The sequence below is a fragment of the Paramisgurnus dabryanus genome, chromosome 8 (genome assembly GCF_030506205.2).
Source record: "Paramisgurnus dabryanus chromosome 8, PD_genome_1.1, whole genome shotgun sequence".
NCBI lineage: Eukaryota > Metazoa > Chordata > Actinopteri > Cypriniformes > Cobitidae > Paramisgurnus > Paramisgurnus dabryanus.
The window spans coordinates 18669433-18697312 of record NC_133344.1 but is presented as its reverse complement, the minus strand read 5'-3'; the positions used below and the strand labels follow the sequence as shown (position 1 = coordinate 18697312).

The following is a 27880-nucleotide window of genomic DNA, read 5'->3' as shown; positions in this document are numbered from 1 at the left end:
ACAGGCTCACGAACGGACGATCACAGGCTGACGATAGGACGATCTCAAAATGGGGCATATCGCCCAACACTAAAATGGTCTAATTTTTATACTTTAAAATTGTTTTAACTTACTGCACTTTTTTTTGAGACTTTCTGTACAGTGCATTGAAGGTCAAAAGTTTATCAGTTCTTGCATTATCTAGGAAACGACCCCATAACCTTGGCCTAACTAAACTTATCACTATTCTCTACAGTTTGAGATACAAGAACACACACATAGTTTTTACCAGACTTCTGTGATGACACACACAGCACACCCACATTAGACTCACACACAGGCACTGAGACATTTTTATATGGACACCTGTAATGTCTCATTAACACGCACTTTAGATTTACCACACATGCAGCTGCACCCTTGGTTATTTTGAAGTTGGTAATTGTGTTAAGCTTGCACACATACATACATACTTACTGTACCCAAAAAGGCATAAAGAGTCAAGTCCCCAGTAAACCACCGGAGGGAGCCTTTCTGATACATGTAAGACACACGATGGAGCAAAACTATTTCTACTATTCTGTTTTTATTTATCAACCTTGTGAAACCATGTGAAATCATGTGGCCATGGAATAAGGAGATTTATGTTAATGATGTCATGCCTTTTTGGATTTATTGGAAGTGACATGTGATTATTTTCTCGTGGCCTGAAATTGATTATACTGTACAGTGTATGGCTGTTTGGTAATGCAGATGATGACAGCTCATTGTAAAACTGTTCATGTCTTAATTTTCTATCAGATGAGCTGGCTTTTGGCTCTGGATATACGGCCTAGATTGTCAGATGGGCAATGTAATGTGTGAATGTTTAAAAAGTTTTACATGGCTGTCTGGATTAGTTGACTCTGATTGGTCAGTCGCAACATTCGTCAAATGAATAAAAATCTCTGTTACTGATCATCATTCCTGTTAATCGATTTTTGACAGCTGTGTTTTATGTATTTTGGATCACTCAATGGTCTCTTATTTAGTACAAAAGTATTGCTCATTGTTAAAATAGCCATGTAATAATTTCTACACTGTTAGAAGAAATTGTCAAAAAATGTACCACAGGTGTCACTGGGGCAGTACTTTTTGCATAAGGCCCTAATATGTGCCATTAGGTAATATCTGTGAGGTACTAATACTAATATGCACCCTTTGGTACAAATGTGCACCTCTGAGGTACTAATATGAGCTCTTTAGGTACAAAACTGTACATGTGCCCATTTTCTGACAGTATAGGATAATGTCAGGGCTCCAGACTATCCCCAAATGGTGGCATTTTGCCCCTAAAATTTGAGAGTGTGCCACTGAATTTTCCATCCAGTCGCACATGTGCAACCAGTAAATTTGACCTTTTTTTCCAAAAGTGCACAATAAAATGTGACACTGAATTTGAAACAGCATATTGTAATTTCTGCTTCTATCATCAAGTATTTATTAGTAATACAGTGGAAATTAGTAGAAATGTGAATATTTGGTTAGCATGTTGATTTACGGTGTGTGCCCCTAAATTTTCTGGTTGCGCCCCTAAAATTTTCAGTTGGGGGCCACTGTGCTCCTAGTGAAAAAAGTTAGTCTGTAGCCCTGAATGTATAAACAAATATTTTTGCAAAAATACTACAAAATATACTTGCTGCCACTGCTTCCACCCTGTCAGGGTTTACTTTACGTTAGCGACTGAATGTCTATACAGTGCTCTTTATGGTCACTGTTTTTTGCACACTTTTTTAACAAATACTGCTCCAAAAAGGATTTTTATTGATTTACAGGGCAGTTAAAAGAAATTTACTCGAGCTCAAAGACAAATCTGGGGTTCAGTTGCCCCTTTGCATGTGAACATAATTAACTTCCTTTTCCTGTAGAAATTGTATAGAGGTACTGTAAAACCTCAAAGAGAACTAGAAATCCAGGCAATTCATTATTCTTCGGATAATAAGCTCTCCTATAACTCTCAATCTTTCATCTCCTTTCTGCTTTGCAGACTTTTCAAACTTGAATAGCTGGGTCGGATGAATCAAGTTCTTCCAACAAGCATACATAAATATAAAAGCTTCAGTCTAACTGAACGTTTATCATATATTTGCCAGCACAGTGGACCTAATACTGCAGTCATATATAAAAATCGTAATTTTTTGCAGGTCCATGTGCTACAGTTTTATGCATGAGAAATAACTGATTCCTACTTTAAAGAGGAGCTTGGGGAGATCTTTGTGGCTATAATATATAAGAAATGGCCAACCAGCACTGTTTCGTTTAAATTGTGCATTAATGTTGGCATTAATGTACCACTGGGTTTTCTTTACAGGTTTTATGTTGTACAGCATCAATGTGAGCTGCAGTTTTCTGTTAGCCACATCCCTTATTTTAGGCCTCTGCCATACACTGCATTGATATTTTGCTGAAGCAGGACATTTCTTGGGTTTTTACTCCAAAATAAATGAGAGTTGAGGTTAAACTCAGGATATCAAGGTTTTTTTAAGCTAGATGTTTTTGACAAACCCAATACTGCATGTAAGTGGATGTCAACAGTCTGTCAGGTCCAAGAATCCTCAAAACACCAATATACTTTAGGTTTTAGAAGGACAATGCAAAGTCGGATACTGACCATTGATGCATGGCCTACCCCAGTTTATAAAGATATAAATAAAGATCCAATACAGCATCAGTCTATTGTTCAAAATATGTCCAGTTGCCTTGCATTTTCTGTTTTTTTTTTTGTACAGAAAAGCGGTTTGGTTAAGCTACTGCAATAACCCATTGACTTATTAGGTGAAAAGAAAATGCAGGAACAAAGTGAGCACTCAGTGTGTGGTGCTGTGTTATTAAAAAGAGAACCCGTCCATATGGAAAGTCGCTTAAGCATTCTTGCTGTAACTGAAACAAAATCTTCTTGTGCAATTCAATTTTTATATTGCATACTTAACATTTTGTTATAATGTCTGACAGCTCTGTTATTTCACTTATGCTCTTGCCTTTTTCTTTTGTCCTGTTAGGTCTTGTAAGAAGCATTGTAGATGAAGAGAGTGACGTTGCGAGAAAGAAGGACGATTATGGATCCATTACAGAACGACGGGACTTTGAAGTGGAGGATATTGGTGATCCTCTATGTCGCACTTGAAATCACGACTGTCCGCACATCCATGGTGCCAGGAACATTGCAGCTTCAGTTGGATGAGGAGCAGCCAGCAGGTACTGTTGTAGGTGACATCAGCGCCGGCCTACCACCTGGAATGACTGCTTCCCATTACTTCATCTCAGATCATCAAGGTACGGGTGTCGGCACAGATCTAGACATCGACGAGAGTACGGGCATCATAAAAACGGCCAGAGTCCTGGATCGGGAAGTGCGAGACCAGTACAGCTTCATAGCTGTCACCATGACTGGTATAACAGTTGAAGTCACCATCATTGTTAATGACATTAATGATCACACACCAGTGTTCCCCAAAAAAAGAGCCACTTTTAAAATCTCTGAACAGACGACTAAAGGCACTAAGTTTCCTCTTGAGCCTGCCCTGGATGCTGATGAGAACCAGCTAACCACGCAAGGCTACATTATTACGGATGGAAACGTAGGACAGGCTTTTCTTTTGGAAACTAGACGGGGATCCAACAAAGTGCTGTATTTGGATCTGATGGTCAATACAGTTTTGGACAGAGAGACGAGATCTGCGTATACCCTGGTCTTGGAAGCATTTGATGGTGGTTCACCCAAGAGGACAGATCAGATGATCCTGGATGTGATTGTACAAGACATAAATGACAACGCCCCCATCTTCAACCAGAGTCGCTATCATGCAGTGATCTCTGAGAATCTTCAACCTGGGAACAATATACTGCAGGTGTTCGCTTCGGATGCTGACGAGGGTGAAAATGGCTTGGTGCTGTATGACATCAATAGAAGACAGAGCGACCCTGACCGTTACTTTGTCATTGACTCTCGCAGTGGAGTTATCACGCTCAACAAACCTTTGGATTATGAGATGAGGAGAGTCCATGAGCTTGTGATACAGGCACGAGACAATGCCACTCAGCCCGAAGTAACCAATGCATTTGTGACTATCCATGTTCGAGACTACAATGACAACCAGCCCACCATGACCATCATCTTCCTCAGCGAAGACGGTTCTCCGCGCATCTCCGAAGGAGCGCAGCCTGGCCAGTACGTTGCCAGGATTTCCGTCACAGATCCTGATTATGGTGAATACGCCAACGTCAACGTATCTTTGGAGGGGGGAGATGGAAAGTTTGCCCTGACAACAAAAGACAACATAATATATCTCATCTGCGTAGACAAGATCCTTGATCGTGAAGTGCAGGACCAATATGAACTCCGAGTCATGGCAACAGATTCCGGAACCCCTCCTTTACGTGCAGAGTCCTCGTTCACCATTCAGGTCACAGACGTCAACGATAACCCACCTATGTTTGACCAGCCTGAGTACACCCAGGTCATTTCAGAGGTGGCCCTTCCTGGAAGTTTTGTACTACAGGTAACAGCTCGAGATAAAGACCAAGGACCCAATGGGGATGTTCAGTACAGCATCCTACACAATGAAAGAAGTCTTTCAGACTGGTTCAACGTTGACACGGTCACTGGCATTATCACCACCCAGACCCAACTAGATTACGAAACGGACCCTATGCCAAGCATAACTGTGGTAGCCACTGACAGGGGTCGACCGCCATTGTCCTCTACAGCTGTGGTCAAAGTGATCCTACAGGATATAAATGATAATGAACCTGCTTTTAGCACCAAATTCTACAATACATCCATTAAGGAAAATGCTGCAGCTGGGACCTGCTTCACAAAGGTAGGACTATACTTTTTTGTCTAAGTATATTATTCTGATAAGTATGTTAAAGTGTGTGGAAACCTAAGTTAAATGTGCGTGCATTACAGATAGATTACTAGCTTTTTTAACGTAGGTAAATTGAATTAAGTCATTTTGGGAGATTGACTTGGAAGCCACCATGATAAATTGTCAGATATTGGGGAGCTTTTTTAGGTAAGCTTTGTTTGGATTGGACCGCTTTATTTGGGAGGTACCTGATCTCTACAGGCTTTGAGAGATTTGTATTTTGCTGGCTGTCCTCACCTTCACCTCATATTGGTTTCTGTTGTAGTGCAAGCGGTTTATATTTACGATCAAATCTGAAAGTGTGAGGATTCACCGAGTACGCTGTTAGAGTTTGACCTTTTGTCTCTTCAGGCCTATAATTTCCAACCCTGTTTTCCACTGACTTTAAAAAAAGAAAACAAACCATTTTCCATTCTCTGTGTTTTATCAATGCCCGTACAGGGACTTCAAAGTATTTTTCTAATAAGTTTCTCCACAGGCAAATTCAAGCCTAGTCATTCGTTTCCCAGTAAATCAAAATGTGTAATTTTACATAGTGACATATAGGGTAAAGCGCATTAATGCTTTACTCTGTGGTGGATTTGTGCTGGCGTGGGTTGAGACACACTCCGCTGGGCTGACAGAGGGCCCAGCAGAAGGGAACTTGGCCCTTGGGCCTCTCCAGAGAGAGGGCGGTTTTTCAGTCTGGCCGACTGCTCTCCGCTGCAGACTGGGAATAGGAGCTGCTGAGGGTCAAGTGGGAGGTCTGAATGTAAAATAAGACAGTATTGGTAAAGATTAGAAGTACGAAACTGGATCAGTAGCTCTTAAGTCTGCAAATCAACTGAACATCAAATGTTTGATCAGGTGCCCCTGCCCTTCTGTCAGTTTTTGTCATAATTCAACGAGTGCTAATGATTTGCAGGCCGTTGCCAAGCGGCTTGAGTTTTCAACACTCTAATCCAGAACAATATAAGGAGTTTGTTACCAAGTCTATCCTTCCAACGCAGACTAGCCAAGAACAAGGTCCAAACCAACTGTCTCTCAGGCTGGGGCATAAAGGGCTCAGTAGATGGAAGTTGGCATGCCACTCAAGAGCAGTTGGGAGTCTGATGATGCACAGACTGCAAAAACCGCTGCCAAATCCACATCCAAGCAACACAGCACGGCACTTGATGAGTTGCTTTTTTCCCTTCATCAGAGATCTCTGTGCGCAGTTCCCATCACCTCCCTGTTTCTGAATCAAAGCTTCTGTCCGAATGCCATTACAATGGGGCTATTGTGATCATTCATTTAACATCTGAACTGGGCTTGATTTCACTTTTTCCAGTCTGTTCTCTCACAGCAGAAGATGATTAGTTTAATGTGTACTGGCACCGCTGGTTTAGTGCGTTTTAGCTTTTGTCACTTTGCTTGAGCGTCAATGGCTGAGTAATAATTAAGTGAGTTTTATTTGTCTGTCAGTGAATTTTTTTGATTACTATATGCAGTTTTGTTTAACCCACAAAGATAAGTTGTAAAAGACTTGTGGCTTAATAAATGCAGACATGCTGTCTCTTGTTGCCAAATGTGCCGCATCACCCTACTATCAATTATTGCAGCGATTACTTTGGTTATGTTATAATAAGGCATAAAACCGAGCCTATTATAAATATCATGTGATATTGCGAACCCTATAACTAGTTGGAGCGCTAACAAAGAAGTAATGGTGAGCTCTTATGAAGGCCATAGATAAAAGGCTTTTTCATTAGTAGATGCTCAAGAATGGTCTGCTGTTTTTTCTCCTGGGCTCGGACACTTCACTTTCTTAGGGTGCTATTCACAACACACTCCAACCGCGGTCTTGGACATGTTCACCGCTGGGGTGATGAACATTTTTCACTCAGTGAGAGGCAGCTGCATAATTGGTACATTTAGTCAGGTCTCCTTTTTCTTAATGGTTTGAATTGAGCGAGCTGTGAAAGAGATGGAGTGAGGTTGCTCTGCAGGTCTCCACGTCACAATGAGACAGGAAAGGCCTTTGTCCCATTCAGATTCATTGGAGGCCCTGAACAATCATGTGTTAACATAGTCTTGTTAACACTGCATTCTATATCTAAAGCCTTTCATCACATTATTTGTGCCTGAAAGACTCATCTTTGGGGTTGTTTGCGCTATTCGCTTGTGTTTGGCTATATAATGGGCTCCAGCAAATTCAGTATGCTGTCAAAATGAATAAAAGTAAAGCTCCAAAACTTGCTCTATTAATTTGAAAATGTTAATAAAGTAATTAAGTAAATAATAGAATATATAATTATAGTTAATAATTCAGGAGCTCAGATGCAGTAGCCACTAAACACAACCGGTAATGATATTAACTGAATGCACTCCATTATACTTTCATTAAATAATTTTGTCTCTTATCTGCTTAATCCTAGCCTCAGGCTATTCAGAAATAGCACTTTGTTGGCAATTAAAAAGAACATTTTCAAGAAAACATTTTCAAGAAAACATGTCAGATACACCCAGGGTGCGATTTGTGAAAAAAACAGAGGGGGGGATGTTTTCATAGGCGTCGATTTCGGCGACGGTGGGCACCCACCATATTTCGTCATGAGTTATTTTGTACCCACCACTAGTTTTTACTTTTTTGACTGTTTTCAGTGGTTAAGAAGAGCAATATGAGAGAGAAATTTGGTAATCATTGTCTGACCTAACAAAAATCCATTATAATATTATTATTATTTTTTTTATATATTTCTAATTAAAATATTTCTAATATTCAGAAATGCGCTCTCCGCTCACGAGCTCTGATCGGAACAACCCGAACCTCACTGTCTGCTGAACTTGCGCAGAAACATCAAAATATAACCAGCTTTTTAAAATGGTTTTAAAACTTAACATTTAGACTATTTTAGCGCAAATTATGAGCTTATTGACGATTTTTTATAATTCTTGACATAATGCGTCTCTGTCCACAGCACATTTCAAAACATTTTAATTCATAAAAATAAATAATGAGAACATGAACTCATCACTGCATTTGCAGGAATTGTAAAATATTTTTTCTTATTAACTCATGAAGCAGCCTAACGCAATATTTTTATTCTAATAGCTTATCTTTCCCCACACATATGAACTGTGATCATGCACAACGAAAAACGCGTAAGAATTAAATCTTGAATGGCAAAACTGTATGGCACAATGTAGTGTCAACTTAAATATAAATATGAACAATGTCTTGATTGCAAAGTTAAACCATTACAGTAGAAACAGTTTTACTGCTGCTTTTAAAGTAATAATATTAACTTTACACCGCAATGCGGAGCTACAGTGAAATGATAGAAAAGACAGATGCATTATGTGTTAGTCACTTAGCCTCATTTGCGCAAACTGGACGCGCCCTCGCCTCGCTAAACGCCTCTTCTGCGTGTAACTTCGGCCATTCTCAGTGGTGTGACTGGGACACTAACTCTGCTTGTCATCATAAACAGATAATCAGATTGTGATGTTTATTCCCGCTTTAATAATATGCGGATGAATATGCTGCCTTACACCGTTTCGACACACAGCTCCATAACCATCTCGCATGTGTTGATAGGCTACTCGTGAGGTGTAACCGGGTCTGTAACCAATCAGATAGCGCCGTGGGCGGGACATTGAGCAAGTCTGCATGCAGAGTGGTGAATACAGAGAGGCTGCGCGGCAGCTGTATCAGAGCCAGCCAAAGCAGCGCATTTTAAAACAAAATTGACTTTAATCAAACCACGGATCAGTGATAAGTTTTGTGATCCGTCTCGCCACAAGTGTAGTAGCACTGATCACTTTGAGGGGGGGATAAATTTATCCCCACCGGGGATAAAAATAATTAAGCAGAGGCAGGGATACATTGACCAGAAAGGGGGAAATCCCACGCATCCCCCCCGGCAAATCGCACCCTGGATACACCTAATTGGTTAGCATTACGCGTGAATCTTTCAAACGTGGTAAGGAGCGTCACATTTACGGCTGCAACGAAATATGTGCTCTTTAATGATAATGCTAAAAAAATCAGCTGTAGTATGAGCTTAATGAAACAGAATGTATTTAGTAAGGATGAAGCAGGAACCCCAGTGTTTTTTCTGGGGCTGTTGGGGTACAAATAACAAAGTATAATGGTTGGGAATGACTGTGATAGGTAAAGAGGGCAAACTGTGTCCCATCAAGGGATATTTTAAGGAAATATTCTTCCTTCCTCATGGTGAGCTATGTGTCTCCACATCTCCTTATCTGATAAGACTTCACAGTTCATTAGGAGGATGTAAGCACAATCCCACCACCTTAAAACTTCTTGGAAAGATCTGTCAACGCTGGAGGTTCTTTAAGAACCTGAGAAGAATCTTGAGCCAAACCAAAATATTTTGGCATTTGCCCATTTCAAAGCTCTGAGCAGAACTTCTACGTCTGTCAGTTTTCCCTTCAGTCCTGAAGATGTTTCCCGTCTCATTCGTGCCTTGGCAACTTTCTGGTGGTAGTGAACTTTAACTCCTTTGCTGTCCTTGAAAATACATTACTGGTATTGTTCCATTTATCTTCCACAGTCTTTGATTACCCCATGCATAAAATAAATACACTCACCGTCTATGGTCAAGGGCAGTGCTTTATCTCTCTGCTTTACTGCCAATTGTTCCAAAGGTGTTTTTATGTGCTGGACAGTTTGGAGCATATTGCTCATTTTACAGCAGCCAACGATGCTATCACTCACTTTAGACACGTGAATTCCAGTTTGTGCTTTATCTTAAATCATTGAAAGCCGTAAAGTCGGAAGGTTGGAGAATATCCTGAATGTCTTTGAGCATGATGGTGTTCAGTAAAAGACCTAACACCTAAGAGTCTTGGGGAGTAGCTAACTAAAACTAGTGATGCTACTAACTTAACTAACATCTTTTAAATATAGTGTCGTTACAAAAAAATGCTACTTTGCTACAATGCAAAATTGTGAATTGAATTGAATTTTTTTTTATTCATTTAAACAAACTTATAAATTGCTTGTTACAGCTAAATACTTCTTTAAAAGAATATAGGCTCCTTTTAATGGTTTCCATAGCTTTTTAGCCCAACTTTCATGCCGGTCCATCACCAGTTCTAGTTTGGAGTCTTGGAGATTTGGAGTCTTCTTGGAGAATGTGAACAGTGATGTCATAATTTTCCTAATCCACATGCTTACAATTAGTTTACAGTGGGTTTTCTAAGTCTTAAAGAGGAAATAGGTGAATTCTGTTGGGTTTTAACTTCACTAACTTTATTCTGTACTGGACGTCATTGATTAATTCTGCAGACATTGTCTGTCTGTTTGGCACTATAAATCAGTAATCATTTATGCCCCAGATTTATCAATTTTCTGTCAAATAAATGATGAAATATGATAGACAACCTTTATTTTATTATTTTAACAGTATATCTTCATAAACAATGTCTGCTTTATTTTAATTTTAAGGCTCTCTGGCATCGCATGTGGTTCAGAAGCAACTTTATACTTGTATAAAAATTTCCCCGCTACATTTTTACTCGCTGGCCTTTCTTATTATTCATGCTAGATTCAAAACATCAACAAGCGGTACTCAGCAGGCCTTTGCACGGACCTGATTCCTGGTCTTAGGAGGAGTGGATGTCTGCATGCCTCATTAAGCTGCACACACACTACCATATGGCATTTTTCTCTTGATCAGATGTCCAGTTTTTTTCTCCAGGACTTGCCTCAGATTCTTTTTTCCTCAAGCCTAAAAAGCCATTCTCCACATTTCCAACGACTTGGTCACACTGCTTTAGCGCACACAAAAGACGATCATTCCTGCAGTCTGGTTTGATGCCAGCCAACATTGCATAGCTTTTGCTTAGTTTTTACAACGGCTTTGAGTGACTGGATCGTAGCAACCGTTTTGAATCCATTTCTTTGGAATCTGTAGCAGAATCTTTATAGGAAATGCCTGGGGAGCTCGACGTGGCCACTTTTGTTTCATAATGTTGATTGCTTATGGGTTTTTTTTGTATAAAGAGAATAAACAAAAGAATAAATCAATTATCATTTCTATTGAGTAACATACAGTATTTGCTCAAATGCAACACATTCAAAGCACAGCAGGTCTTATATCCGGGATACATTGCACAATTTTTGGCTGTCCCAGGCGAAAGATTACTATCGTGAAACAATCGGTGCAATTTCTGTGATCGTGGCTCTTAAAGGTACAATTTGTAAGATATTTGCTGTAACCACTAATCCAGGGTTATATATTTTGTTCAGTTGATGACTAACAACATCTATAATGTTTTCAACTACTTGTAAATTGTAAGAAAATTGTCATTCTAAACAGTGACACGGGGCAGTGCAGTCACCGGTCAATGACGACAATATCCACGTTACCCTTTGTTACCGCCTTTACTGACGTAGAAACCACATGACAACAGTGTCGTGGACAAATGCGAAAGTAATAGCGTTGGTCAGGCCACTCGCTTGTTTACAGTTAGTTTGTTAATCTGAACACTTTATTCTTTGCTGTATTAATACAACATCGTATTGGACCAATATTGTAACATCTATGACTAACAATTTCGTTTTGAACATTACATGAAACCTTACATAATTAAATAAAACAATGTCCTCAAACCAACATTTATAAAACTTTTATTACTTTACCTATGTGTTAACATGATTTCTCGTTCTCGTCTGATTGATGGCCATCTGGTGTTGAGTTAATGTCAACCAGTTTATTTCGATCAAATATAGCTATTTGCTTTTCCAAATACTTTTTAATGGTTACAACATGAAGACAACTTTGAGTCAAATAACTAAATGTAAAGTTTTGAGCTCTCTAGGGAAGAACATTCCTATGCTTGACTTGTCGGTAATTGTTTATAGATAAACCTTGCAATCAATGTAAGCAACCAAAAAAATTCAAGAAGAGCCAAAGCCATTCAGACAGTCTCTGCGGCACACTCGTGTCCTCCACCCCGCAGGAGTCGTATGGGTTAGGGCCAAACCTCTGCTGTATTTAGCTCTCCACCCCGCTGTTAACTGCCATGCCCCCGCTACATCGGCCCTGTGGTTTAGCACGGTATTTACACAGAACAGGCAAATTGCAGGAAACGAAATGTACTACTTAATGTGTTTGCAAATATAATACTTCCTCGAGCACTTCGTTTGAGACCAGGCAGGCGCATTGAAGCGAATATAAACATGGACGCACATCTGGACGTTTTGTGGGTGTCCAGATTGGGGTTGCTTCACTTACACATAAGGTAGTTGCTGATGTTTTTATAGCACACAAAGCCCATCAATTCAAATCTGATGCAACTGTAGCGGGGGAAATTATTTGACTTGCAAGGGTGTAATGGAAAGCGCTTGCAGCGAATTACTTAGTAGTGACTGACGAATTTAGGATTTGCGTGTGTGATGTGACAAGAGCATTCAAAGAGGGAAAAGAAAGACTTATTGACTTATTTAATGGTTTTGCTTTTAGATTATGTTTTGTGGGTTTGGGGTTAAAGTGTGTTATAGTATTTGTGGTTTTCTCTGTTTAAAAATAAAATAGTTTGACAGTCATTATTAAGGCTATTGATGGTACATATTTAACTAAGATGGAAAACTGTCCAAAAACAGGCCAATCTCAACATAACACCGACTGTGACGTTACAGTCGTGATGTATGCCCACAACATGAAATTGCACATTAAATTAAGTACAATGTTGTTACAGTGCTAAAACAACATTGTGACTGCTGAGTTAGTGCTTTATCTTAGTTAATGGTATATGCCTCATTGAGGCTGTTTACACTTGACATTAACATGCGTTTTCGTCGATCGGATCACAAGTGGACGACGTTAATGCCAGGTGTAAACGGTGTTCAAAACGTTTTGAGCTCGTCCACTTTCGACTACTTTCAACCACATCCAGAGGTAGTCGAAACCACTTTCAATCGGATCGCTTTGGAGTTGCGGAACGCATATGTGGTTGAATGTGTTCGAACAGCCACACGCGACCACCTTCTCTCCGTCCATTTATCTAATCTGAGGTATTAAACACTAATTTACCGTCTTTTTTTGATGGCGTGAACATACGGTGAACAGCGCAATTTTTAGCCATTCATTGATAAACCTAAAGCGGCTGATCTCCGTAGTTTCGTTTTGAAAGCGTGTGAAAGTTGCGCGATCCTATTTCATCAATTGCGCTGAAAATTCAGAGAAAGCTCTTACATACACACGTACAAAACACTGTGCAGCACGTTTACTTGCTAAACAAGCAGTGGACTCTGACCTAATATTAGTTTGCGTCCATATAAACTCATAATTACTCCCGCTCGCGTTTGAATGACAGCAGAGAGACTCGCCCACCGTCTCACAGACCACCCCCTCACAGTATTCAGGACAGAAGGGGTCGAAAGTGTACAAAAGAGACGGATTTAAATACCAGGTGTAAACGTAATGTGTCTCTCTCGTCCACTTGTGATCCGATCGATGAAAACACATCTTAATACCAAGTGTAAACAGCCCCTTACACCAAACTTACATCAGGTGCTTTCATCTGTCAGACAGCTGTCTGCTGCAGGTGAGACTGACCTTAGGTGTGAGCACAATAATAAATGCAAAGATACACAGAGAGAAAATACAAGCAGAGGGACAGATGAGATTTGCAATGAGCAGTTGGAATTGAGCCTCATATCAGCTGCTGGATTTGGCTGTGAATAGTTCCCAGTTGATTTCTCTTCTTCTGTCCAATGTCTGTGTGGTGTCCTTTTTCCTTGTTTTCTTGACACACACACACACAAATTTGACATAGTCTGCGAAAACCCATGCAGTCTTTTTTTTGCATAAAAAAGGAAAGAACATGGTATGAAAATATAACCTTTATATTTTTAATATGAAGTAAGGTTATGTCAACGATTGAAATTAAAGTGAAATCAAACTTTGAAGATATAATCTCAAAATTAGATTATAAGACTTCAGCTTGGATTTCACAGACAAAGTTATAAATAAAGACATACCAAGCTTAAAGTTGATTTACCATAGCCTACTGTATATCCTAAATTGCTTTTTCTTAAAACAAACATTAGCCTTATTTTTTTTAGGATTAAGCACACTTTAATATCTAAACCCATCCACAAGCATATAAATGTTTGTTTTATTATCATGTTAGGGACTTTCCATTGACTTCTCTCTTTCTCATACTGATCTAGTGATACTTTATTACTGTTCCCTAAGTATAGCTGGGTTTCTATCACCCTGATTTTATGTGCATTTTGAAATATCGCATAAGAAACGAGTGATGGAAATGGCAAATTTCGAATAAAAATCCCTTAATTCGCAAAAAAGTTTTTTACGCTCCCTTGAGGTAGGTTTTGACTTATGCGATAAAGAGTAAATGTGAATAATGGGAGATGGAAACGCATTTGCAGATAAAATTTTGACCTAGCGAATATTAAACCCACGTGACTGACTGTCTAGCCTTTTATGCTGAAGTTGTCTTTCCCATATATTGGGTTCAACGTCGTCGTAAAACCCTTACTGCTAGTGCCTGCATCAAAAAGTCTGCATTTCTTCTTCTGTGCACAGCAGTCAGTTACAAGCTGAACTGCTAGTAAATTTACTTGCCCAACTGTCATAGATATATACACTAGATGTCGCCTTGGGGTTTTAAGCATGCGTCAAAACTTACGCCATCTTAGAACAGAGGTCTTGTCATACTGTAGGAAGTAGCTAGGTAAAGCTGCTATCTCCGCCTGTTCTTCGAATTCATGGACGAAGCCGGACTTTTGTGCTGCGTAGATGTTAGGGCTACAAGCACTATGCATTGTAGTTAGAATAAGTAAATTTTCATAAAATCAAAACTTTTATTTTTTTCTGGACTCAGTGCTAAATACATGTCTGACTGTTGAAACGAACCAAAAGAAAACCAAGAAAAAAAGCATTCATGACGATTTATGGTGATTTTATTTCTGTTACACCATTGCCTACAATGACGCTAATGCGGGGTTCCCCTGTTTCAAGATGGCGGCTCTATTTGACGCATTCGATCCAATGAACTGCCGTAGCCAAGGCGACATCTAGTTGACATATCTATGCCCAACTGTAACTAAATTAAGTCCTGCGACCTCCATTTTTAAAGCGTGCCTGTGTTTTATTTAATGTTGGTTACTAGGTTACCAATACCACTGTCATTCGCTCAAACAACTTGATGGAAAGGCAGCATTTCGCATTTGTTTTTTTTTTTTTTTTTTGGCAAATTTTGAAAAGATTTGTATCACTTTTAGATGGAAACCCATCTTGTATTTCCAGATTTCTGCATTTTTGAACTTTTAGTAAGACATTATTTAGAAATGTTTACTAAGCTGTTTTCCATGTGCGGACCATTGGCAGTGTAGGTGATTTCAGATTTTACTGTCCATGTGGGGACTACAATGCAAGCAAAACCTGACACATACACACACACATCCTCTTTCATATCGCTCACCCTTTACTTCTGTTTCTCTTTATTAACAGTTCTTTCTCTCTCTAGCTGTTTAAAAATTAGTCTAAATAAATGTATTAGTTAATCTATACATTATATTAGTTAATCTATTAATAATCCAGAGATTGCCTGTGATGTTGTAGATAAATTGTAGTGCGGAAGTCAGAAGTTAATGACAGCAGATATTAAAAAACAAAACTCACAGCAAGAAAGAATAAACAGCTCTTTTTTGGAGGAATCTTTGTATAGTTTGTATAGTTGTATAGTTTGTGACCTCGCTTTTCATGCGCACTGTAATTTTTGGAAGTGCCCTCTTGTAATTCTTCTTGTCTTTTTATATGTTTTCCGCTCTAAACATCATAACCACCGGGCAAATATATATTCAAAGCCCTGCTGCTTTAAAGAATGCATCCCTGATGTCTGCCAGCAACCTCAGGCCCATGATTAAGCTCTGCCAGTTACAATAAATAGAGAGCAACAATAATGCTACAGCACCAAGTGGGTCGTGCTTGGGAACAGAATTGAAGTCATTGAGCAGATTCCCCTTTATATTCAGAACTTGGGATAACTTGGCAAGTTAGTTAGTTTTAAGGTGAGAGAGCATATCTGAGTGTAGAAGTTATGAGCATCAGTGGAAATAAGAACACAACCTTTTAGGAGGTTTTCTTGGACAAATCACATGTTGATGCTGTAAATCTAAGCTGTTATTAAGTTGTTTGGTAACGTAGATATACAAACATTGGAACACACACGAAGTCCTGTCAGTAAAGGAGGATGCAACATTTTGTTTCATTTTTCATTTGCTGACTTTTTAATGTCTTTGTTTACAAGTTAAAGCAATAAAAATGTGTGTCACATTGCATTTTGATTATAATTCAATTTATTTCTCTAAATATCTGCTTCAAAAACTAAATGGCTGACATTTTTAGATGTTTCTTTCCAGCATAGTAATAATGGGCTTCCGTGAGGAACAAATGTGATAGTATTGTAAACATGTTTATATAAAGTTGTATAATAATTCATTTCTGCTTCCCAAAAATTCTAAATCAGCATCTCTTGAGAGTCTCTTCATAAGTGATTTGTATATATGTAAAGTGTTAAGGTGGGAATTGGCATCGTAATCGCTACCCTTGACTCAAATGCACCTGCGAGACTCTGTGCACTTCCAGTAGGAATGCAAGAGAGATTTTTATGGTTTTCCAACAAACTCCTGCGATAGGCTCGCGAATGAACTCATGTCAAAGCAAGTGAGCTTTACTCCTGAATGCGCTGATCCGTAAGCCCTCCCTCACAGTCCATAAATACGATGAACATTAAACGGTCCGGCTCAAGGATCCAGGAAAGACGTTTCATCGATCATATGGAAAACCAGTGACCTTCCACTCTCAAAATTTTTACGAGGTGTCTGTGTAACTGTTTTCTTCTCCCTCCTTTTAAGTACAACTGTGCACTCAACCTCGAAGGACTTATCAGGAACATGTCATGGTAGAAAAACGTCAAGCACCTTCATTTTTCTCAAAGCCTCCTCGCATCGATTCTGTTAAAGGTGGTGCCTACGATCCCTGGGGAGCTGTCAGTGGTTCGATGTTGCTAAGGGGTTCGGACATCTGCCTCGAATCAGAATCAGACGGGGCTTAATGTGAACATAATAATTTATCTCATCAGGTGCACATCTTTTAAATCTTCAGTACTAAAAAGCATCTACGCTTTGATCCACAGTGAAACGTGGAGTGTCCCATGGCTGTTTTAACTGCAAAATCACTCTTTAACTTATCAAATGTATTCCTCACGTCAGACAGGCCAGAAGGCATCTTTCATAAAATGATTTATCCATAGCTTATGCACCTTATTATCAACATTATATAGATGTTTCTAGAGCATCATATATCTAAAAAAATACTGTCTATATACCGTGATGACTTTGGGATGGAAGTGTAGGCCTATCAGGTACTGATGCAATGACTCATAAACACATCGATGCTGTTTGAAGTCTGACTCAAGTGAAACCTGACTGCTTCATCAAAGCTCTGTGTTGCAGTTTGAGAAGTTCAGACATCTGCTAACTTAAAAAACCTGGATGATATCTCTGAAACTCTTCTTTAGGATGCACTTATATCATACTGTACTAACCAAACTGTGCCCGAGCGCGATTGTCCCCCCTCCCTACCCCACCAGAAGTACTCACTTACACTGTACTTTGATCAATCTGGGCCCAGGCGCGCTTTCCTCATTAGAATGTGATTGTTTTGAAAAAAAAAAACAGGAAGTAGTAAAGCGCTCTCTTTAACACTTAAATCCATCGTAATGTCTGTGTTTTATTTGGTGCGTGATCACACACTGCCCTCTCACATGCCTATCATATTGGTCAGTTGGTTTGTCGCGTGTGTAGCTCAGACATTGACGTAACCCTGCTGCGGGCAACTTTTGAAACATGCTTTTGAACCGCTCTGGCTCGATTTGCGATCATACTGCCTGAGCCCAAGTGCCCTGGCCACGCCAGCTTGCAGAGGTTGGACGTTAAACATGCTTGGGCGCGGTTTTGAAAATGTGAGCGCGGCCTTAAGCTGCATTAAGACTAGCAGTAGCAGAGCGACACAAACTCATTGATTTCAATAAAATCTTGCCGACTTAAGGGCTCGTTATAGTTGTGCGTATGTCCTACGCACACAGACCGCTGGTAGGCAGTATTCACGGGTGTAACCACAGTAGCAGCGCGACCGTCAAAGAAGAAGAAGCGTGGCAAGTTAACCCACAAATGAAGAAGAAACAGCAACTTGTTGTGTATGATTTGAGAAGACCAGCAATGATTGAAGTAAATAAACAGCGACTTTTGTTGCAGTTTGAGGTAAATCACAACTTGGTCATCTTTGTTTTCACTGTCGCAAACGGATATACCTATGACGCAGTTTTTTACCTGACAGCAGGGGTTCTGGTGGACCAACCACAGTGCTTGTGGTCCACGTAGAGCTGAGGCGCTGTTAAAAATTTTGCGAGGTGCACTTCAGGCTACGCAGAGCTACGCACAAGCTATGGATAGGCTATGTCGTAGCTACGGCCTTTAACTTACGCATGCCTATAAATCTGGCTTTATGATCACACGAGCGACAGTGACCGTTGGTGACTTTATGGGGCGTGTCCAGTTGCGTGAAAAAAGTTGAGAAATGTTTAACTTTTGACAAATTTAAGGAACAAATATGATAGTATAGTAAACATGTTTATATAAAGTTGTATAATAATTCAGGTCTGCTTCCATAAAAAAATCAGCATCTCTTGAGAGTCTCTTCACAAGTGATTTGTATATACGTAAACTGTTAAGGCGGGAATTGGCATCGTAATTGCTACCCTTGACTCAAATGCACCTGCGGACCAGTAGATTTTTATGGTTAGGCAACAAACTCCTACGATAGGCTCACGAATGACTCTTGTCAAAGCAAGTGAGTTGCGTGACAAAGTTGAGAAATGTTTAACTTTATGCAAATTATGAGCGACTTTCAGGAGCGACTACCAATGAGAATGAAGCAGTGAAGTTCACGTCATCCATCTCTCGTCAGTTACTGTAGTAGATGTTACTCATTTGTTTATGACAACCAGATATAAAAGCGCCTTTTTTGAAAGAGACGAGCGACACACAGCGATAAAGTCGCTTATAATGTGAGTGTACCTTTAGAGTCAACATGAGGTAAACATTTGCAGATCTTGTTTGCTTTACTTTATCCAATTTTACTGATCACTCGAGTCAATTTGTGGATGTATGTTATTCCCAAATACAAAACCAATATGGCTTCACTTTAAAAATTCCTTGGTGCACTTAAACTTGGATGAAGTCATTTCAACTTTTTTGGGTAGCTAGAAGTTGCTATAAATTATAAAAATAAAGTTTTTTAAGCCCATTCAACTTATTTTTTTATTTATACCAACTCCTGACTAGTGAAGAAAGTTGAAATGACTTGTAAAAAGGATTTTTTTTTACAGTGTACGGACACAGCTTTTCTAACATTCAAACATTAAATAACCAAGTACTATAAGGACTTCTTTCTAGTATAAAACACAAGTTGTGCATTAAACAATCATCCCTACTGGATGCAAAACAAATCCCAGCCTACAATTTATTCATATTGTTGAAATTCATGTAACGTAGTGTGATAAATGGGTTGCTAATGCAGTTTCACATTGGCTTTAAATATTTAAGATGCATGCCAGTACTGCAAATGCTACATGCGCAGCTCTGTGCAGTAACATCATATCACTGTTTAAATTGGATTACAGAGTGAATACACTGCATTGCGCTGTAGCCCAAAAGCTTTTGGAGGCCACAGTGAATCAAAATCCTGTTTTCTTCCCCGTAAGTCAGCATGGCATAAATCTGTAGTAGTGTCGCTGTCTATCAAGGCGAACACTCCATCGCCACTAACTATCATCTGTGCTTACTAAAATGTTATTATTTACGACCTTCTCTGGCTTTCTCTCTCGCTCTGCTGCACTGTCCTGTAGGATCCATTACAGCGGCATTTATTTCTCATTTATCCACGAGTCATCCAGAAAGGCCGTGCGTGCTTGCTTCCATTGCCGAGTAGGCAAAAATGAAACTTGGATCACAAATCAAATGTTCGGATCATTTGGAAGTCTGGAACCGAGTAAGAAAATTTTCAGGTATACAAGAATGTCATTTAGGCCTTGATTCCATGTTTAATTGAACCTCTGTCAGCACATCCCGAAAGGGAACCGCATAAGCACGCCCGGAGGAAAACGAACGGATAATTTTTCTTCACGCCAGCCATTGGTGGCTGTCTGAAAGGCTTATGATGGAGCGAGAGGTGCCGCTGTGGGTTGTTTGAATCGAAGCCTAATGACATGGGTGAAAGGAGAAGGTTGTGAGTGTTTTCTTGAGGTTTACACTGGGGTCTCATGATAGATTTAAATTCCCGGTATTACACAAGTAAAGGCTTTAAATATCATCATTAATCTGGACTTGCGATTGATGAAACGATTCAGCTGTTCATCATCCGCACAGGCACACAATCATACACCCTTCCCTGGCACAGGCTGTAGTGGAGTGGCCGCTAAAGGCAGAGAGAACAAAGAAAAAGTGGAGTTGGACCAGTCCGGAAAATATGAAGCGCCGAACAAAGAGCAGGAAGGAAAATGATTGGCACATAGTGGAGACGGTTCCAAAAAGACAAGAGCAATGCTGACTGATGGAGAGAGAAAGCCGGAGAGAGAGAGTACAAAAGAAAAGATAATGGAGATGTGTAAGGTACTGGGGTGAAATGTAGGTTACCATGGCACTCAGGAGAGACTTTTTGTTTGACAGGCGGACTTTATGTCTGTTATTCATTACTAACCTCGCTGGGTTTCAAAAGTGTTATCTTGCAATGTTTTTTTTTTTATTTTTGGTTTGTTTTTTCAAAAGTGAAATCAGCAAATAAATGTGTTTGGTTCCACAAATTGCAAACACTGCATTGTTCTGGCAAACAGGGAGATGCACCCCTAAAACTTTAAATATGAAAAAACCCAACTGTCGGGTTTAAATTAGTCTATGTTGGGTCAAATCTAAACATTTTCTAGGTTAATTTAACCCAAGGTTTGGGTTTGTCCAATATTTTACCTTTAGACTTTACTACTGTCATGCACATTACCTATCAAAGGTTATAACAACACTAGTATCTGTTTGGATAGATGATGTTCTTGCTGTGTTACCATTAAAATCTTCATTTTCTTAAAGATTCATTAATATGTATGGATAAAAAGCTAAGAATCTCATGATCTTAAACTGAAAGAAAGCCAAAACTTAATTTAAATGAGTCCTGTTTTATAATTACATGCATGTCTTTTTTGTACTTCACTATTGTTGTGCACGTTATACATCACAGGTTATCACAGCACTGTTATACAGTCTTTAGCTACTTACAGATTTAGTCCAAGTGAATAGATTTAGTCTACAATATCAATGAGCTGTTTTAAGAGCACATGCGTTTGCTAAATCTGTTACGGTAATTTTTGGGGTTTAGCTGAGGAAAGCTTCGAGAGGCCGGGTGTTTATCTAGCATGTGTGATGTAACTCTGGCCCACAATGGCAGCACGAAGCCATGGGTCACTGACAAGCAAACTCAGAAGACACACAGACGTATTCGTCCTCCCCCGCTCTTCCTCCTCTGCTTCTTCCTCTTCTTTGTTTTTGGTTTGTGTACGCATGAGGCGACTTCCCTGACTTGGCGGATCTGTCTCCCCGGGGTCCTGATAGGGATCTGGGTGGTCTAATGAGGTGCCAGTGTGATTAGATTGAATTTAGTGTTCGGTTTCCGCCAGATGCGGAAGAAAAGAGACGATATCTGATCGCGAAACACACCTACAAATCTGACAAATCCCACACCAACTTAATGTGGTTTCTTGTAGACCAAAGTAGGTAATTTTCAACTATTTGGTATCACATATTGTGTTATACCGTTTAAGATACAGTACAGTATGTGGAGGTGGTTTGCGAAAGGACTCTGTAAAAATAGTAAATTAAATTATTTATTATATTTTTGCATAATGTAATTATTTATATTATGTATTATTTACATTGTCAACTCTTATCTACAAGAAAATCGATTATGTAAGTTTATGGTACGCAAAGTATGAAACATTATGAAGGAGAAATTTGCGCATTTTACGAACAAATTTGTGCGTATACATGCTTAGTGAATGAGACCCAATGTCAGTAAAGATTACGGCGAATAGACCATCTGTAAATATACACGTAAATGTCATAATTTCATGTAATTTTGCACCGTTTTTTCAAATATAGAAGTGCTTAAAAAAGCATTAACTTGCGTTCTAGTAGCAATTCAGTTCATACATATCGAGACACTCTCAAAAAATCTCAAAATTACTTCTCAGAGGCACCGAATTGTTTCTGAAACTGACTTGCTCCCCAAACTGAAATTAAACATGGTCCGATTTCAAGTTTTTCTAGTCGGCGTCATGTTGCGTTTGCACATGTGATATCAGGAAGCAACATAATGTGCACGTGACGACAAGGGAGGTGACAACCTGCGCAATCGAGTAACCCCTCCCACTTCTAAATGTTTTACTGTGATTTCTAATCCCGTGCGAATTGACCATCAATATTACAGACCAGTGGCGGCTGGTGACTTCTTTTTTTGAAGCGCACGATGCGAAGTTCGTCACAACATGTATGTAGCTTGTCATGTGTGTGGTTCGTCATTTCAAAATATGTGTTCTGCGCTTTGAGAGATCGTGTGTGCATTACGTGTCATGCCAAATTAAGTGCCTGCTGCCTTGAACTTTAACTTGAAAAGAGACGCTCGCGGTTGCCAGATACTCCTATAATCTCATGCGTAATCAGAGTTTACAGGGAGTGTCTTGCGTGTATTTAAAGAACGTGAGCGTCTCTTTTATCATAAACGGTTTTGACGCCTGTGCAGCAGGCACTTATTTTGACAAAACACGTGATGCACACAGGATCTCTCCACACGCATGACACATATTTTGGAAAAGGGAACAACACACGTGACAATCCGAACACTTATTTTGAATTAGCGCATCCTCGGAAGAGGAGTCATGAGCCGCCACTGTTACAGACGTCCTGTGGTAAAATTACATTATCCATCTTCACCCCTTAAATCTAATCCCGTCCGAATAGGAATTATTTCACTACATACAATCACAGTATGCAATTTCAGACCTTCTAGTACCTGGATATTTGATCAAGGGTAGTACTTGGCCCAGTTAAATTTGAGAACTATTTTGTAATAAAGACCTTTGTTTTGCAACGTGGCTTTCATGGTGTTATGCGCATTCTTTCTTAAAGAAGCTTGCTTTAATATCTGCAGGACTTGGCCTGCATTGGATCTAAAAGTGAACAAGGTCAAAAGATGTGCCAAGACACGCAAACAGTGAGTGGTTCTGGCATTAGAAACACATGAGCAGAGTGTCACTCAATGCAGCTACAGTTGGCAACCATGAGAATCATCTTGAAATTCATCCTTTAATTAATTTTCTGATTATCTCCCTGCAGGGAAGCCAGCTATGTGTGAGCGATGTGATTATCCCTCACCTTTTGTATGTCAAGAACTTGAATTCAGGCCACAGAACCATAGCAGGGTTTTGCTGTCTGGTCCAACACACACAGAAAAGTCCAGACCAGTGGACATTCAGCGAGCTGAGCTGATTGTTTTCCTTCGTGCGAAAGCTGGACTTCTAAAAGATGTAAACAAAATAAATTTCAATTTGTTCAGTAAAAGTTTTGATGATTGCGATCTGAGATGTTTTTAAACATACATGGCACTTGGTAGCTAATACGTGAAAAACTACCTCGTGGTCCAGTTGTTGCTCAGTAGAGGATTAGTTCTCATGTTTCTTGGCAAGGCTTTCAAGAGAAGTGCGGAGTATTGACTAATCCTCATTGGACGACCTACAGAACAGCACACGTTTTTTTGTCTGAGATCTCCCAACAGGATTATCTAAACAACCCTCAATAGTGGACATCAGGGGGATTTGCCAACTCATACTTCTTGAAACCAAATGAGGAGGAGGAAATGGATGGGAGTTAAAGCTAAATCCTCCCACTCAGGATCATTTGTTAGCTTATACATTCTCAGTTACTTGACGTTTATTAAAGTGGGTGGTTTTAAACACTGAATGGGCAAATGAATAGTTTACCCTAAAATGAAATAATTTCTCTAACACCTTGTATGAATTACTTTTTAACGTGGACCACAGACGTAGTTAGATACCAGACTGTCCAAACTGCTCTTATCAGTGCATGTCAAATTAATACCAAATTAATGACCAAGATTTTCAATGCAAACTTTTCATATGAATACATTTTAGTCTGTTCTTCAGATGAAACAATGGTATGGCTTTACAAATCGTATGGTATATAGTGATCCTTCTTTGATAATATTATAATGACATCATGGTACTTGGCACAACTCTGGTCTCCATCCACTTTTACTGTGAGATAATTTGGGACATTATTTGTTATTCCTCAGAAAAATAACGTCTTACAGATTTGTTCGTACAATGTATGAGGATTTTTATTTTATAAAATAAGTGCCACATTATAGTCCATCACACTTAATTTTTCCACTGCTCTATGTCTATACAGTGCCTGTTGAGTTTATTATTTGAGCTTTCGATGTAACACGAGCACAGATTTATTAAACAATACTCGCTTTTCGCTTTGATATGATTTGCGGTGGCGGCTGTCTAAGTGGACATCGTTTTTCCATATCGCAGACTAACGCTGGTTCAGAAATTGACGTTCATTATAGCAGACTGGTAGCTTAGATCCTTTAATGCTGGAGACACCAGGGCTTGGTGTGGTCCCTGAGAAAAGCCTGGGTGGTGTGCTGACGGGTATTAGCAATTATACTGTACGTCAAAGCGCTTCAGATGGAAAGAATTGCTTTTTCTCCGTTGTAAGTGCTGTTCTATTAGGGCTTGCTCTCCAGCTTCAAGAGACTGGCAACGTTGTGGTTGAATTTTCAGGTATTAGCACTTGTAATGGCACATATTAAGTGACAAAGGAAGAATTATGATCTCAGCTTAAACAGACGTCATGGATTTCTGGTCATTAGAAACGAAGACGGTGGAAAAGACTGAATTAAGATACATTGGATTGTATGTATTATTTAAATGAGAAAATGGTACAACTTGTGGTTACTGGATTTAAAGGGACATGTTGTTCACGTTAAAGCAATCAGCAAGTGTTTTATATAGCATTAAATCAAAGTTAAAGGTGGGGTGCATGATCTTTGAAAGCCAATGTTGATATTTGAAATCACCTCAACAAACACGCCCCTACCCCAACAGAATCTGGACCTTCTTTTGATAGACCCGTCCCACACATTAGAGGTCTTCTCGGGTCCAAAGAAATGTACCCGACCCGAAATGACCCGAATCACTTCATACCCGAACCCGACGTGCATAAATAATTTTTTTTTAAAGAAAGACCCGACCCGAGACAAACCCGAGAAAATTAGACCCGAGTCCGACCCGAACTAGTGAAAAAAATGTTTTAACCCGACTGGAACCGAATGTAAACGGCACTGATGTGTGTGCATTCTGCAGACCCACGCGCAGCAGTCAGACAGAAAGAAACTCCGGTGGCCTTGCAACCAATTTGGCGAGCTGCTCCATTCGTTTTATTTCGTTATCTGACGACGACACCAACGTAACCGCTAAAATGTACATTTATAATTGACTGACATGTTTGTCTCAACGAAAATGAACCTTCCGACAACCACACAATGTTGCAAGCGCTCTTGGCAAACAGATGAGAGGTTTGAAAAGGACATTGACGCACACAGGCGAGGGAGTTCGGGTCTTTTTTCGGGTCCGTTCAGAAAAAACACATTCATTTTTAAATTACCCGAGACCCGATGCCGCTATTATTGTACCCGACCCGTGTCCGAGGCACATGTGAAACTTTTAGAACCGAACCCGATCGGGTCTCGGGTCGGACCTCGGGTTTTCGGATCTAAGTGGACCCGTGAAGACCTCTACCACACATACGCAACCCAGGCAACGATGTTATTTTGTAAACACACCCCTTACTGCTGATTGGCTACAAGTCTTTACACTATTTGTAGTTCTCTTCCTATGATTGAATTGTTGATTGATTTCTTATTACTACCCAAATTATGACTTGAGCATCCCTAACATCATCTGAATTGATCTAAATCTCTTGTATAGACCTTTATAATGTCATCACTAACACCAGGCTCTATCTGTTTCCCAGGCGAATGGATGTTAGACGGCCACATTGTGATGGTAAACATCCCGTCTGAAAGCGCAGAACCCCCAGCTGAGGTCATACGCATAACCGCATTGTACGTGAATTGACTCCTCATGTTGGATTAGCTGGTTAAATAAAGTGATCCTTTCCCTCAGACGCACAATTGTGACATTTAATGCATTTGAATGCGGGTCTCAGAAAGGGCCACCACGGTCTTTCAGCACCAGCCAGCTCCATTCTGTGCTATGACACTATCAACGGCATGCTTGGCAACCCTGAAAGGGTCTGGTGAAAATGTCCCATACGGTCAACTCTCAGATGCGCAGCTAGTTTAGAGTCTGCTCTTTGGTGAATGCACGCTATTGTAGGCGCCTAGTCATTGAGAGAGGCAGATCATCAGCACATGCAATGCAACAGAACGTCTTGTATTTGCTCAGCTACAGCCAGGACGGTGACAGAAAGAGCTGGCTGTTTGGCAAGAGTCCCGTGAAATAAATACTTGCAGAACACAAACATTAATGCGTTGGGATTCAAACCAGAAAGTGAATTTTTTTAAAACTTTTATTTAAAAAAAGGGAAACGTTTGGGGGATGTGAGGTACTGTACGAAGGATTAAAGTGGAAAATAGTGGGGTTTGGGGGGCCGATAGGGACTGGAATAAAAATAGGCTCTCCATAGAGATGGTGTCTTGATGAGGGCCGCCCGCTAACCTCTCAGGCGCCACACTCCCCGACTCAGGCGGGCCCCGAGAGCGGGAGGGGCCTGACCACAAAACCATCTGGTTGTCGAAACTGTTGTACCTCTCCACTTTGGGGGTCTATAGCTACCGAGGCTGGGCCGAGGAGTATTACGCTTGTGTTACACCCAATAGAAAGAGTTGTTTATATGAGCTAACACTTAAGTGTCCCTTGGGACTGCGGGATTCATTGAATAAATAATGGAGAAAATATTTGCTGCAGCTGTTTACGGCAATTACAGCTTTCCATTTAAGTCTACTCTCATATTTTTTAGTCATTTAAACTGTCTGCTTTGGCATCATATCTGTTTCTGTAAAGGTCAATGATAAAAACAGCATTATAGGACGTTGCATCCCGAAAAGAAATTTAAGCTCAGTAGCATAGAGATGTCACAGAGGATGGATCCAGCAGACATCGAATGAATAAATGAGTCTGATACTCTTGACTTTCTTATTTAAACCAGGCAGAAAAGTTCATTTTTTTGTACCGAGAGCCCTTATTCACCTGACACAGCCCAGTGGGGATGCAGTGACCCTTAAACTGATGTTTTTAGAACTTACAACATTATTTCCTTTATTCAGTCCTTCTCATAAGAAACCGGTGGAAATACTGTGTTGATATGCATTCAGAAAAGCTTCACATATTAAGATTTATTTAGCTTGTCTGGAATTAGATAAGCTTTTAACCAGAAATAAAAGGTTTATTGTGTATGGATAGAAAGAGTTATTCACTTTAATCTGAGTGGTTTAAGACAGTTATTTATTTCAGCAGGGCATGTCAGGTAGCATTAGAGAGTTTGCAATGAACTGAGATGCGGAGGATCCACTAGAGGAGAAATGCAATGGAGCGGTATATACGTCTTCATATGGAATGTATTTTAAGGAAAAATATTTTCATAACAGTTGGAAATTTTAGATTTTAAGTGGATTAAGGAGGCTGTATACAGTTTTCACTTCTATTTTCCAGAAGACATCTGGATTCTGTTAGCTTATTATGGACAGTAATTCATTTCTCTGTAAGTCATCTTGACACCGTTTTGCATTACCTGTGTTGTTAAAAAGAGACTGTGGAGTTTT

At 39.8% G+C, this 27880-nt stretch overlaps 1 protein-coding gene across 1 annotated transcript in view; it reads left to right on the top strand.

Moving 5' to 3' along the window:
* dchs1a (dachsous cadherin-related 1a) overlaps nucleotides 1–27880 on the top strand; it is a 120314-nt gene that overhangs the window by 9153 nt on the left and 83281 nt on the right. Inside the window, exon 2 of the mRNA XM_065280849.2 lies at nucleotides 3018–4838. Within this exon, the coding sequence (XP_065136921.1) occupies nucleotides 3039–4838 (1800 nt within the window). The 5' untranslated portion in view covers nucleotides 3018–3038. The remainder of the gene's footprint in view (nucleotides 1–3017; nucleotides 4839–27880) is intronic.